Source organism: Podarcis gaigeae, assembly GCF_964106915.1.
Source record: "Podarcis gaigeae genome assembly, chromosome: 13".
In the NCBI taxonomy this organism is placed as follows: domain Eukaryota; kingdom Metazoa; phylum Chordata; class Lepidosauria; order Squamata; family Lacertidae; genus Podarcis; species Podarcis gaigeae.
The window spans coordinates 7,140,702-7,154,876 of record NC_139689.1 but is presented as its reverse complement, the minus strand read 5'-3'; the positions used below and the strand labels follow the sequence as shown (position 1 = coordinate 7,154,876).

Genomic DNA, 14,175 nt, shown 5'->3' with positions numbered 1-14,175 from the left:
TTTTACCTCAGAAACTCCCTTTCCGTCCCCGCCAATTCTCAGAGCCCACTTTCAGATTCCCCAAACTCTCTCCTCTCGCCTCCATTCCTTTTTCTTAGTTTTCACACAGTATCCCCCTTCCTACCCTAAAAGCCCCTTCCTCACACACCCCACCCTGCCATTTTTATACGCCTGCTTCTCTCTCCAGAGCCACAACCCAGCCCTCCATCTGCGCCCCTCCCCCTCTTCTTAATCCCCTTCAGTCCCCGCGCCGGATTCCTTTCCCCCCCCCCCGCAACCCGTTTCCCGCCTTTTTTAACGGTCGTTTTTCGCTCAGCGCGAGGCGGCCAAGTAATCTCGAGAAAAGGGCGGGAAACAGGCAGCGGCCGGGAGGGGGTTAGGAACTTGCCTTGCCTATCGGCGTGTGAAGCGACCCTGCCTTAAATTATAAATTTGAGAATTTTATACAGTACTGTCATTGACTTTTCAAACGGCAATCGCTGCATGAAAAACAGGCGGGTTAGAAGAGTGGGGGTAGAAAGAAAAGAGGTATTGAAGGAGCTGATGAAAATCCTTTTTATTAGGGGGGGGGTCCTGGTCCCTGACCCTCCTTCACTTAGAAGTTTTGGGAAAGCCGCTTTCAAAATGTGGATTCCTTCAGCACTTCCTTTAAGTCATGTTCTTCCTTTGTTGTTCTCAATAGGAATTTGCCTCCAGCTGTCTCTGGATGGCAGGGACAGTCCCTTTTTTCTAGTACCTGTCCCTGATACCATAAATTGTCCCTGCTTTCAGACAATTGTCCCTTTTAGAGCATTTTAGGAGACACAACACACACTCGCCGAATCTTAAAAGACCAATACAAATCTATTGTGTGCATAAACAGGTGGATCCTCCTAAATTCATTTGATTTTTGTGTGCAGGCCACATAAAAACACCCTCAAACCATTTTCAGCATCCTTTCCCAGGGACTGCACTATAAAAGCACAGACCTAAATGCACCTAAGGTGCTTCCATGGTGCAGAAACATGAATCCAAGATACAGATCCTGCCACCAAATCGCCATTCATATCTGTATCCATGGACTCGCATAGTAAAAAATAATCGACCAAACACACCAGGTTGTAAGTGTGTGAAAACATGTATATTTTGGATTTCGCCCTCCAAAATCTACCATCAAATCACACTCTTCAGATTGAACAGTAAAAAATAATGGTTTCAGCACAGTGGCACATCAGTGTGGTGCAAAAAATGAATCTGGATCCACATTGTTGCACATTAAGGTACCTCAAATCCACTGTCAAATCCTAACCATGCATTCAGGTCCATGGGCTACATTGTAAAAGTTATAGACCCAGTGTTTGTTGCCATCCATATGTCACAGTGGAGAAGCATGCCTTTTGGGGTGAAATCAAAAACTGTTGAAAGGCTGAAGCACCTGTTCTGGCTGTAGAGATTGATACGCCAGTGGTGCAAACAACAACAACCCAAAAACCATAGTTATGAGGCACAGAGACCCATCAAAATCTGCTCATGAATTTTGCATGCCACTGGGGTGGACTTTGGTAATATGGTGCCCTGACTGAGGCCAAAATTTGGTGCCCCCAAATGGACCTTCTCAATTACTGATTTTCTTGATTTTGTGTCCCCTGGCTCAGTACCCTACACGGGGCAACTGCCCAAACCACCCTAAATCTGGTGCTGAGGCCAGAAAAAGCTGCTGCTTCATCATGATTTACACCAATGCAAACAAATGACACCATAAAAATTACAGATCTGGTTGCCTCTGTTGCAGCACCACTGTGGAAAGAAACATCAATATGACAAAACAGATGTGAACTGTCATTTCAAAGCAGGAGGATAGTGTTGCTGTTAAAAAACAACAACCATGAGGATCTGCACTTAAGATTCACGTTTCTGTCTTAGGGTGGTGGCCACAAAGTACTGGACTCTTGGCTAAGAGTGCAGTAGAATTGCATCTCATAATATTTTCTTCTTTACTGCTACAGTTTTAAATCCTGTGATTTTCTGAACCTATTCAAAGGGAAGGGATTAAGTTTAACTATTCCATTGAAATCAGTGGGTCTTAAATGTGCCGTGTACTGGTAAAAATTGACATATCCTCCTTATATACTGCACCTTTCTTAACAGAAGCTGAGGGAGGACCTCTGCCTCACCTGTCCTTCTTGCAACATGGACTGGTTTCATTGCAATCAGTGCTTTATCCAGGACGCATCTGACTATTACGTCACCAGCTGTGGACACATATTTTGCAAAAAATGTGCTGGTACAGGTAAGAGTAACAGTGTGATGTTTATACCATGTCTGGGATGCAACATTCAGTCACCAATGCTGCCTTCCTACACACACCTTCAGAAGATGACTAGGTAGTGAACTTTCCTATGAGTTTCTCGCATCCTGCACATGAAAACATATTGCTCATGTTTTGATTTGTCAGCTGTACAACAGAACTTGACTGATCAAAAGCCAGCAGTCAGAAATACTAAAATTTTCAAATCTGCTTTTTAAAGACCATCTAATGCAAGGGAAGCCAACATGGTACCCTCCATATATTACTGGATTCCCAACTCCCATGAACATGGATGATGGGACTCACATTTGGAACTCACTATATAGGTCACCTCTGATCTAACAAATTTGAAGATTGGTTCATAATTGGACCCATCTTCTGATATAAGAACTTTTATATTATTTATAATAAATTTCCACATATTATTCTAACACCTTTTGCATTTTAATCCTGACAGATAAATGCCCATCATGTGGAACCAGCTGCAAATACTTGTTTCTCAATAATAATGTAAGTTGTAGTTTCTCGAAAGCAGAATCTTATATTCTCCTTTGTTTTCATGGACTTTCTGAAACACAGATGTTCTAGTTGTACCACGTCCATTTTGGCTAATGTATGGAGTTATTTCTTATAAGGCTAAAATGTTACAATTGAAAACACTTGTCTCATTTAAATAGCTGTTAATACAGGGCTGGGGACTGGCAGGAGTTGGACTGAGCAAGGTTTCTGCACTGAACAGTTTCTTTGGCAATCACTCGTAGCCTAGTAAGATTGTCTTCCATGAACATGGTCTTAACAGTGAGTCTGTAAGTGACTGTGGAGGCGAATTCTGGATCTATATGTCCTTCCACAGTAGGGACATAGGTTTCTGGGCGGGAGTTGATCACGTTGAGGGTTTGCCAAACCCACCTTCCTCTTAGTTTGTTTCTCTGAACAGCACACCCATCTGTAAGAGTATTTCAGGGGATGCAATTAAAATCCAGTATGTAAAATGCACTTTTAATTTGCAAAATAGTTTCAATCCATATTCTTACTTACCTTTTTGCCCTACTCTTTCCAATCACAAGTCCATGCTTAAAAGCTCTATGTCCTAGTGTTAGTTATTTTTGCCCTGAAGCTTTCCTTTCCCTGTGAAAACCCGCTTTTTAGTGCTCAATTGGAGCTAACATCAATTCAGGTTTTCTGAAGAAACAGTACAGTGGCCATGTGTTTTGCTGTGAAAACATGCATGTGTGTGCAGCTGGGCCAGGGAATGAATGAAGTAACTCTGCTGTTAATGCTTGCATGCTTGTGCATTCACACTTAGCCATGGTTTGTACAAGGGATTTGAACATCAGTCTCTTAAATACATTACCAGCTGATTAAACCTAGAATATCTCAGTTTGCTTTGCCTCTTTGGAAGATAATAAAGAGTCTGGGCCTTATCTTGTCCTCTTTGTGTTTCTGATCTACAGATGAAAGAAGATGAAAAAAGGTTTTTCAAAAGCCCTGTTGAAACTGCTCTCAACCATATCACCCATCTATCTCAGGTAAGAATGACATCCCTGTGAGCATTGTCTCATAGGTCCTAAAATGCTGGTGACAGTCAAGAAACATGGAGTGAATTTGTGGAATTGTGGGTCTCTGAGAAAAAGCAGGTTAGCTTAAAAACAGTGTCTGCAATCCAGTCAGAAAAAGCAGGTTAGCTTAAAGATAGTGGGAGAAGTGTATGATGAAAATGTATTCAGAAGTATGTTTAAGGGGTCCTTCCTGCAAACAAGAAGAAACCAAAATTGCTTCAGGCAACTTGTTTATTGAGCATTGATCTCATTTCTTTGTGCAATGTTTTCAGGGAGGTTCTGTGAAACTGGCTGCATAATGAACATTCATTCCAATTTGTTTGTAGGGAGGTTATACCAAGCAAATATCTCTCACTTTCCAGTACATGTTTTATCACTTTCCTTATCCCTCAAAAGCTTGTTCTTTAAAAATAGGCTTGTGTTAAGTAAACTAAACACTGAGCAACCTGGATTTGCAATTGAATCCTAGCTGCAAAATAGCAAGTCTGGAAGCAGCTGTAGCAGCTTAATTTCCTAGCCTAATAAACAAAGAATATGATTTGAAAAGAAGTTACATTTCACCCCGTTTCCAATAGCTTGGGGCTATGGGGGTGGGGTTAAATCCAAGGTCATTTATAGGAGTAGTTAATAACCAATCTGGGGAAGGGTTAATAATAATAGTGGTCCTCTTTGCCAACTTAGCTAATTAATTACTATAACAAATCTAGATAAAAGAGCCATATAAATATACAGACCAACTAGTTAATAATCAGATAGAATTTCAGCAGAATCAGCAGCACCTGAATATTAAAATCTGCCAGGATTGCCATTTTATCTATATCTCATAAGCCTTGGTAATTATGGACCAGCTCCCTCCCCTGAGCAAGATACTACTTCTCATTGGTGGATATTACTGTAATGACAATAATAAAGGTATTTATTTATTTGGGAAATGTGTATATATCACACCTTCAACAACAAAGTTCCTAAGGTAGTCTACAAGTATTTTTAAAAACAATAAAGCATAGTCTAATGAAATCAGTGATAAAACAGTAGAATCAAGCAGTATTTAAAACAGTGAAAACATTTATAAGGCCTGTAAAAATTAAAGGGTCTTCACCTGCTGCTGAAAATATGGCAATGTAGATGCCAGGAAAGCTGACCATGGGAGAGAATTCTAAAAACAGGGTGCCACAAGTGTAAAGGGTGTCTCTCTATCTAGGAATTTCAGGTAGGTGAATATTGTAATTGCTGCATTTCCAATATTTTCAGGAAGCTCTCCATTTCTGACCTTCCCCTTTGCACTCCACTAGCTTTGCATGCCCACCACAGTACCTCAGATGTCTATTGACTTGATACACTTTTGCAACATGTTTTTTCCAACATTTTTGAAACAGGAGTTTTATCTCCAAAGTTGTTATTGTGTCTTTATTTTGCACTTCAAGTACGTGGTAGATACCCTGTCATTCGTACTTACCTTTAGCTAACTGTTTGACTGCAGCAAGCTTTCAGCTCCCTCATAGTATTAGCAGGCAAAGGCTAGACACATATGCCAGAGTTTTCTGTCAATTTTCCTTTCTAAAAGCTGCCCCTAGCAAACTCATGGGTTGTTTCTTAATTTCTCAGAGTTAAAAAACAATTTAGGGACTCTTATCACCTTGTTCAATCACAGCCATTAGCACAAACTCTGAGTCGCTTGTGCAACATGATGTGCATCTCATATGACTGGAGTGAACATGCAAAACTATATAACCTTAAGTCAGACAACTCGTTCATTTAGCCCAGTCTACTCTGATTGGTAGACATTGAACCTGTGTCTTGTGGTGGCTGGTGCCCATTGGGAATGGCAGGGCAGCAGGCAAAGAGGTCCACCATAGGTGGAACCTAAGACAGACAGAACCCACTAATTCTGGTTTTGTTCCTGTCTTTCTCCCTGTCGAGTTGCACAAGGGTAAAATTGAGTCCAAGGAGGAGGAAGCTGACAGCCAGTACCACTCACAGGGCTGGTTGTAAGGAGGTAGGCAAGTGGGGACTAACTGGGGGCAGACTGAGGTGAGTGGGTCACTCCTCCATTTACCCTGTGACCATCTATATGTAAGGCAAATGCTGTAGCACTGCACTATGCCACTTGCTTCCTGTCTAGTATGTTCCCTAGAGTTGAAAGGACCCATATTCCATTTCTGATCTCCTGAAGCAAGTCACAGTCCCCAAATTTGACCAGGAGAGCACATAATAATATTAACTTTATTATTTTTACCCCACCCATCTGACTGGGTTGCAGACTGGGTTGCCCCCACATGCTTTTCAATCCTTTTATTTCATTCCCTTTGTTTCTCTTCCTAGGTGTGCATGTTCCAGAAGGGCCAGATGGAGCTTTTAGTTTCTTTCTACAAACACAATGCTTCAAAAGCAGAGGGAGCTCTTCAGGAAGCTCACCAGAAACTAACTATCCAAGAAAAGCAGGTTGTGTTCCCATGAACTAAGGCAAACAGTGTTAGTTGTAGCTGCAGGATTTAGTAGAGCCGTCATGAGGAAGACCATCGAAGTGTTGAACTAGGACTGCAGAAGCCTAAGTTCAAATCCCTGTTTAGTCCTGAGACTCACTTGGTAATCTTGAGCCAGTCATTATCTCCCAGTATAACGTATTCCCCCTCCTGAAAACAATATAAAGAAGGTTCATATGAAATATTATTGAATTCTCGTTTAATTTGTAAGCAGCTCTTTTATTATTGATTGATGGCAGAATCCTGGTAAGGGGTGGAGTGAGCTCCTGCATTAACATTATACACATAAAGCAACCAAATGGGGATAAATATGTATACTGTTATTTTAAAAGGACCATATTCCTATTCCATTAGTACTAGATATTATGACATGTTAATGTGAAATGGAACTATTGGTCTGCATGACCCCACAGACATACATCCCACATCTCTCTGCCAAAATGTTCCTGCCTAGAGGGTCAACAGTATAACTGGATGTAATATAATGTATTAATGTAAGGCAATGCAATATAATTAGTCAGACCACCTATCTTCCATTTCTTTCCCCCTACTCCCCTTGGCTTAGGAATTTGGAGGCAATACGGAGAGAAAACAGGGAACTGAAGAAAAAGTGTAACAACATGAAGGTAGGAGCCCTTTGCTGGAAACAAATCACATTTTTTGTGATTGAGTTCCAGACACCATCTGCTGGTAGAAACAAGTTCTGCTCCTCCGTGCCTTTGTCAATGTTGGGATGGGAAAAGTGAATCAACCTCCCTGCAGGTTACTGTATTTGCATTTGGTCCTGCAAACCCACCCATTTCTCTCAACAGGCTTTTCCGAGACACCGCCAGAGTAGCAGGTCAGTGTGTTAGTTCTGCCTTCTTGGAACATTTGCCAGGAACTGCAGCACATAAAATGTAGACACCAACCAACGTATCTGTGGCAAAACGATAGAGCTGAGTTTGAGGCCACAGGGCAGCAAAACATCTGGGGCACAGTCACATGCCTTTGACCCTGACTGAACAAAATTCATTTCAATTTGCTGCAGAAACAGCACTCCGAGGCCAGTCGGTGTCACACACCCATCACCCAGAGGTAGGTAGAAAGATGGGGCCTCTGTAGGCATGCGTCAATGCCCTTGAGCAAATGTTAACATTACAGTGTATCTGTTTGTTTATGAGCATGTGAATGCATGTGTTCTGGCCCTGAACACATAGCAATAAGTGGCTACTTACCTATCTAAAAAAAGCCTTTGCACATGTACACACATGCAATCCAACATGTTTTCCTGAGAGGGATGGACAGGTACAAACATATGCTCAAATATTTCTCTATAAAATCAGGGTAAAGGCTTGCACATGTCTTTTTGGCCCTTGAAGATGCATATTTATTACCTTCCTTATAATGACTCAGACCAACATCTTTTCTCTAGCACAGTATGTTTTTACTGGCTCTACACTAACCTATTTCATATTTTGCAGTTACACCACAACCTATTTCCCAGCACTCCAGTGAGGTAGTCAGGTAGGTGAATCAGGAAATTCATATTCTTTGGTTGTAGGTGTGAGGCATTGTTATAAAAACAACAGCAAAAATGTAGGCATTTGCTCACAATTCCAGAGGAATTTCAGTTTATTTTTTTCCTCTTTATGTAAAAACAAAATTCCAACTCTAAACACAGTACACTTCATGCTATGATCTTTCCTCTGTCCAGTATCCTATCATCAAAAATTGAATTCTAGTTTAGGAATCTAGACCTCTTAGTAGAGGCAATGCATAGATATTATCTGTCTGCTTGCCTATCTAGCCTTCCCACCAGTGACTCCTGGACTTTTTGTGCCTCTATTCTCCATAGTCGCTCATCTTCCACGGATGCCATCTCTTCCAGAACCAGCCAGCTATCAAACTGGCAAGTGAGTCTCCACCACTGCTGTCCTTTATCTAGAAAAGGAAAAGATAAGATGGATATGTTGTTTTTGTTCTTCAAAAACTCAGTGTCACAGAGAATTCTGAGAACCAGGAGCCATTGATATAATATGCCCATGAAAAGAGAAGTCTTGTCCTCGTCACACACTGTTTACTGTTTTGTGTTATCAAGGCTTAGTGCTCAGTACTTAATACATTGCCATGGCAAAAGAACTATTCTCTTGTTGCCAACAAGGACTCACCAAGGCAATAACCACAACAAGGTCAGTGGGAGCTGTTAATACCATCTGTCTGATAAGGCCTACAGGACACATAAATAACAAGTGCAGATTGAATTGTAATGTAAAATTTAGAATTAAGGTGTTTATAATGTTGTTGCCTTATTTTACCATGTAATAACTTTTCTAGATAATATTAAAAAGCAGAGATTTCTCACTTGTACCCAGCATGCCACAGGATCCACTAGGATGACCCCAGCTGAGTCTATAAATGGTAAGAAATAGCTTCAGATAAAAGGTAGGGAAAACAAAATTTGGCAAAAAAAATTCAGCTAGACAATAAGAGATTGGGGTGGGGGAAAGAATTCAAGGATCACACCACCAAAATCATTAAGACCAACACTAAAGTATTTTTATATACATTAGAAGCAGGAAACCAGCTAGGGAGGCAGTTAGACCTGTGGATGATAAAGGAGTCAAAGGTGTGCTAAAGGAGGAAGAGGAGATTGCAGACACGCTGAATGAATGCTTTACATCTGTTTTCATTGCACAAGACATAGGGCAGGTCACTATGTCTGAATTAATTTTCTCAGGAAGAGAGCCTGAGGAACCAAGGGAAATAGTAGTGACAAGAGACGAAGTCCTATGTCATACTGACAAATTAAAAACAAATTAACTTATCATATCCAAATGGCATCCATTCAAGAATTCTTAAAGAACTCAAAGGTGAAACTGCTGATCTTTTAATGGAAATATGTAACTTGTCTGTAAGATCGGCCCCCACACTGGAGGACTGGAAAATCGCCACTGTAGCACCAATTTTTAAAAGGGGGATCCAAGGAGATCTAGGAGAGTACAGCCCAGTTAGCTTAATGTCAGTTGTAGGAAAGCTGGTGGAGAGCATTATGAAGAACTGCCAAACATAAAAAGACTTGCTGAATAAAAACTAGCATGTTTACTACAAGTGTAATACCTGTCCCATTAACATTTTGCAGTTCTTTGAGAGTGTCAAACAGTGCCAAACACTTTCAAAACATTCCTCATCAAAAACTCCTGAGTATGATTACCAACCATGGGATAAGAGGACAGATCCTCACTTATATCAGTAACCAGCTAAAGAGGAAACAGAGAGTAGGAATAAATAGAATTTTCATAACACAATGTATTATTACTGGTCATCAAGAATTGGTATTAGTACTTTTGCTTTTTAACCTGTGCAGAAACGGTCTGGAATAAGAGATGAGCAGTGAGATGCCTATGAGGCCAAATTGTACAGGATAGTAAGAGAAGGGGTGATATATCCAATACAATTATACACATCTATGGTGCAACCATAATTGAGAATACTGTGCACAGTTCTGGTAGCACACTTTAAAAAATATATTGTAGAACAGGAAAAGGTTAAGAAAAAGGTAATGAATATTATCAAGGGACTGGAGCAACTCCCTTATGAGGAAAATCTACTACATTTGGTGGGGGGTTAGTTTAGAGAAATTGTGAATAAGGTGGAAGCACGAGAGTGAAGTGTCTAAAATTATGCATGGTATAGAGAAGCTGTATAGTGTTTTTCTCCTCATAATTCTAGAAGCCAATAGATATTTTATAATGAATTTGGCAGATGAAAGGAAGTTCTTAGTCACGAAGAGTCGGACACGACTAATCGACTAAACAACAACAACTTAGTCACAAAGCACATAATTTAACTCTGGAATTTGCTACCAGACGAAGTTGTAATGGTCAGCACTTTGGATGGCTTTAAAAATGTGTTTTAGACAAATTCATGAAGCATAAGGCTATTGAAGGCTGCTAGTGGCATATACCTCCAGTATCAGGAATAGTATAACTCAGAATCCCAGACTCTGTTCTTATGACTGCTGTATATGTTTTGACTACAAATAATACAAAAGACCAAAAGGTGGCAATGGTAGACCAGGAACAGGAGAATGCAAGATTCAGCTTCCTCCAAAGCTTATTCAATGTCCAAGAGGGGAAATAGTCCCCTCTTTTAAATGGGCAAATACATTATTGTATCTAAGAAAAGTAAAGTCCTACATGCTTACCTTTTTGCTTCTCCTGTCACCTTTCCACAGACTCTCCGATAATCACTTGAGGCATAATACTTTGTTCTATTTTACAGTTACTCCTTCTTCAGGTTCCACTCAAAGTTTATTCTTCAGGTGAGTTCCAGGGTGAGGGATGATATTCCCTCCAGGATACTATTATCACATGACCATGAAAAGGCCATGGCACTAGTATTACTTGCCACAGTAATTTGCATTTCTCATCACCATTCATCTCTCCATTTCTTTCAGGGCTTCTCCTGCCTTTTCTCACACCTCCAGCATGAATGTCAACTCACACACCCCCATGGGGAGGCAAAATCAAAGTGCTAGGCAGCAGCAAGAAACCCCATACTTCAACCTCAACATCTTCTCTGGTGAGAAAGTACCCTGCTGCTAACAGACACACCTTTTATTCTTCCATATTCCCTCCAGTACTCAACAATGCTATCATTGTGCACTATAGTTCACTGTAGTAATGATTACAATGCAAGCTGCATTCTAAGGGTTGGGGTGACACACACCACTCAGCCTCCAAATCCCACCATATACCGGTACTTTCCAATGATCAATTCTCTATTGGCTTTAACCCACAGATCAGACAGAGGGGGTTTCTATGCCAGAACATCATAACAGTGAGAGACTACGGCCTATACAGGTGAGGAGCAGTCTGTGAAATGAGTATGGACTGGGCAAAGCTTATCATTGGAGCATTTTGAACAACTGCTTTTCTTCTTGCCTTCTCAGCTGAGATTCACTCCTCGCTCCTTTCACTGCAGGTAAGTGGTAACCTGTTTAGTTCACCATCCTCTCACCCAGAGGCATACCTAGGCCCACCTGCGCCCTTGGTATGGAGGTGTATCAGTGAAGCTGGGAGAAACCAATGACTAGAAACTCAAAAGGTCACACTTCTAACAGCACCACTGGCTGACTGGGGAGAGAGCCCTCGCTCAGAGCAGCAGAGGAACAGCCTGGGGAGTGCATGGATGGGCAGGTGGGCTCTTAGCCACTCCAAGCCAGAGTGGAGAGGTGAGGTTTTTGTGCCACTCCTTAGCCTGTGCACTTAGCAGGGGCCAACCCCTAGATATGCCCCTGCTCCCACCAGGAATTAGGACTGTGCCCCCCACAACACGTTATTTGTGGGCACCTTTGGGCACTCCCATTTGGGTTTAATTTGAAGAGGGTTGTCTTTTTTTTTTGCTTAAGTTTTTTGTTTTGGGCTGTATTTTGCCAACTTTCATGGGATCAGGGTTCAAAGCCTCTAAACCAAAAAATGTTGGGGACTTCCTGAGTTAGGAGACTACAAGGGCTTGTAAAAGAGAGCTTTAAAAGATCATGAATATAATCAAAACCCAATTTCTGTTGAAGGAGTTGCAACACAGGAAATGATGATTCCTAATATAAATTAAGATAGCTTTTAGAAAAAAATATTCTAAGCTTCAGCATGCTTGTACAGAACATTAAGAAAGCAATATAAAGAAAGCAGCATTTTGCCGCAGAGACAACATGATGAACGTCTGTGCATATTGTTTTGTGAAACTTTTTTTTAAGCTAGGTTTGTGTGTGTGTGTGTGTGTGTAGGGGGGTGGGGCCCTAATACAAGGTTTTGAACTTTTGGGATTTGCAGTATCAAGTATTCTGTCACTTCCTCCTCCTGCTGAGCCAAGCCAGGTACTTGATCTGTGTAAGACACAAACTCCTGCCTAAGCCCGATATTGTGCTCTAGATACAGGTTGAAGTGCATTACTTAACCACAAACAGAAAAGTATTGTTGAACATAACTGAGTAATAAGCTGCATTTGTAACTAAAGTGTGAACCCTACAGTATGCAACTAGCTCATTTTATTTTCTCACAGGCATTCATCCAACAGCCAAGCCCACCAACAAAAATAGGGAGGACAAAAGCAACTCTCTGCTTACCAGTCTCAACATGAGCAAGATGGTATTTCCTGTCCCTGCATAAGCTCTGCTGAATTTTTGGGGCCTTGGTGAAAAGCCATCCACTAAAAGTTTTCTCTCTCTCTCATAACACAATATATAGTTTCAGGAGATCTAACATGTGATAGACTTAAGTGGTGTAATATGTATTTGCAGGGTCTCTTGTTGAAGGAAAGGTGAACAAAGGCAGACTTAGTGGGCTTATTTCAAGGCTCAGTGTTACTAGGCTATGGCATTTTCTAGCAGACGCTATTGCAACTTATTAAGCAGTTCGTAGATCATAAAATAAACTTGCCAAAATTGAAATCAGATTCATTTGTTGAAAAGATACCAAGTATTTTTTAAGTTCTCAGCTGCAATTTAGCCACTGGCAACCCAATGGAAAAGTTCCTTTTTTATTCCAGTTGCATAGAATATAGGACTACTTTCTCCATATTGTATAACCAAAGTTGCTTTCCAGAGTAAGGATGTGACAAATATTTCTTTGAAAGATAAAAAAGAAGCTGTATTTCTATCATTATTATTAAGGAAAAGACTAATTATCAAGAGAATCCCTCAGTTATGGCTATTTGAACTAAATCCACACCTCAGTCTATTTTATTTATCTCCATCAATATCACACAATTTTGTACAGTCCCATGTTCTGCCTTCTCTCTCTCTCTGCGCAACTGACCATCTTATATCAATATTTTTAGTTTTTCTAGCAGGGGGAAGAGGTGTTGCCTTTTCAGCCACTGTGTAAAAATGCTTGAAACAGTGATTTAATAAATAGGGTTGTTTTTTTTAAAATTCACATTAGTGTCACTATGTACAACCTTCTGCCTACTCTTCGCTCCATAAATCTCAGATTCCATCTTCCCCATAACCCCTTATAAATGATCTAGGGCCAGTTCTGAGAGTTTACAGCAGCTTTCGATCCCTTAGATTCTGGGGCGGGGAGCAGGGTAGGGAACACATTCCTGTTTCAGTGACAGTATTGGCTTTGTGAATGGAACAAAGATGGCATACAAACAGCAATGCTTCCTCCATTTCTTCCATAAGGACATGGTCTCTACATCACACCTCACCTTCAAGTAAGCTGCTGTGGGAAGTGGTGGCTTTCAGTTCATAGCCGTCACCCATCTAGTTCAAAATGGATATATGACCAAAGTGAAAACTGATGGATCAAGGCACCAGTAAAGGGAGAGCACAGGAGTGAATAAAAAAGGGTGATGACATCCATCTAAGGAGCTCAGTTGGTAGAGCATGAGACTCTTACCCATGAGACCCATGGATCTCAGGGTCATGGGTTTGAGCCCCAAGTTGGGCAAAAGATTCCTGCACTGCAGGGGGTTGGACTAGATGATGCCCGTGGTCCTTTCTAACTCTACAATTCTATTATTCTAAGATCATCAAGAGCAGAAGAAAAGTTAGAAGCTGTACAAAGAAGAGGCAATTAAAATGCAAGGAGAGAGTGAAACGGAAGACAACTGAGATTAAGGCACAAAGTTGCCATCCTTGATTGGCAACAGCCAAAAATCAAATATTTATAACTGTAATTTTGGGGCACAATTTTAAAAATGGAAAACAAAATCCCATAAGTAAACAAACGGGGAAAGCCAAGGAGGGGTGCGTTCGAGATAAAAGTCTGGAGGAGCTTAGTCTAAATTACATTTTTTTAATGTGTTCTGTCAGTAAAGGGACTTTGATTTGTAAAGCCAAAATAAATGTTTCTTCATTGTA

The 14,175-nt window shown here is 40.8% G+C and overlaps 2 protein-coding genes and 1 long non-coding RNA gene across 13 annotated transcripts in view; 1 reads left to right on the top strand and 2 right to left on the bottom strand.

Moving 5' to 3' along the window:
* The window catches only part of SLC7A8 (solute carrier family 7 member 8), an 18,068-nt gene extending 17,845 nt beyond the window's left edge, over positions 1-223 (bottom strand). Inside the window, exon 1 of the mRNA XM_083706817.1 lies at positions 7-223. The gene's annotated coding sequence lies outside the window, so the exon portion shown is untranslated. The remainder of the gene's footprint in view (positions 1-6) is intronic.
* The window catches only part of RNF212B (ring finger protein 212B), a 21,190-nt gene extending 7,015 nt beyond the window's left edge, over positions 1-14,175 (top strand). For 2 of the 11 annotated variants that reach the window (XM_083707015.1, XM_083707014.1), the window contains exons 2-16: positions 2,128-2,269; positions 2,745-2,797; positions 3,742-3,816; positions 6,169-6,284; positions 6,895-6,955; positions 7,142-7,170; positions 7,360-7,406; positions 7,793-7,835; positions 8,167-8,224; positions 8,684-8,729; positions 10,593-10,632; positions 10,768-10,892; positions 11,112-11,173; positions 11,263-11,294; positions 12,372-13,242. In XM_083707015.1, coding sequence (XP_083563141.1) covers positions 2,170-2,269; positions 2,745-2,797; positions 3,742-3,816; positions 6,169-6,284; positions 6,895-6,955; positions 7,142-7,170; positions 7,360-7,406; positions 7,793-7,835; positions 8,167-8,224; positions 8,684-8,729; positions 10,593-10,632; positions 10,768-10,892; positions 11,112-11,173; positions 11,263-11,294; positions 12,372-12,408 — 924 coding nt within the window. In that variant the 5' untranslated portion in view covers positions 2,128-2,169 and the 3' untranslated portion in view covers positions 12,409-13,242. Of the gene's footprint in view, positions 1-315; positions 529-1,266; positions 1,542-2,127; positions 2,270-2,744; positions 2,798-3,741; positions 3,817-6,168; positions 6,285-6,894; positions 6,956-7,141; positions 7,171-7,359; positions 7,407-7,792; positions 7,836-8,166; positions 8,501-8,645; positions 8,730-10,592; positions 10,633-10,767; positions 10,893-11,111; positions 11,174-11,262; positions 11,295-12,371; positions 13,243-13,494 lie in introns of those variants that run through there. The other 9 variants (XR_014557111.1, XM_083707010.1, XR_014557112.1 and 6 more) reach the window with 9 other exon arrangements.
* Positions 7,909-10,652, bottom strand: LOC310829126. The gene is made up of 2 exons (XR_014557171.1): positions 10,516-10,652; positions 7,909-8,252 (listed from the first exon to the last, which is right to left on the bottom strand). It is a non-coding gene; the product is annotated as an uncharacterized lncRNA (long non-coding RNA).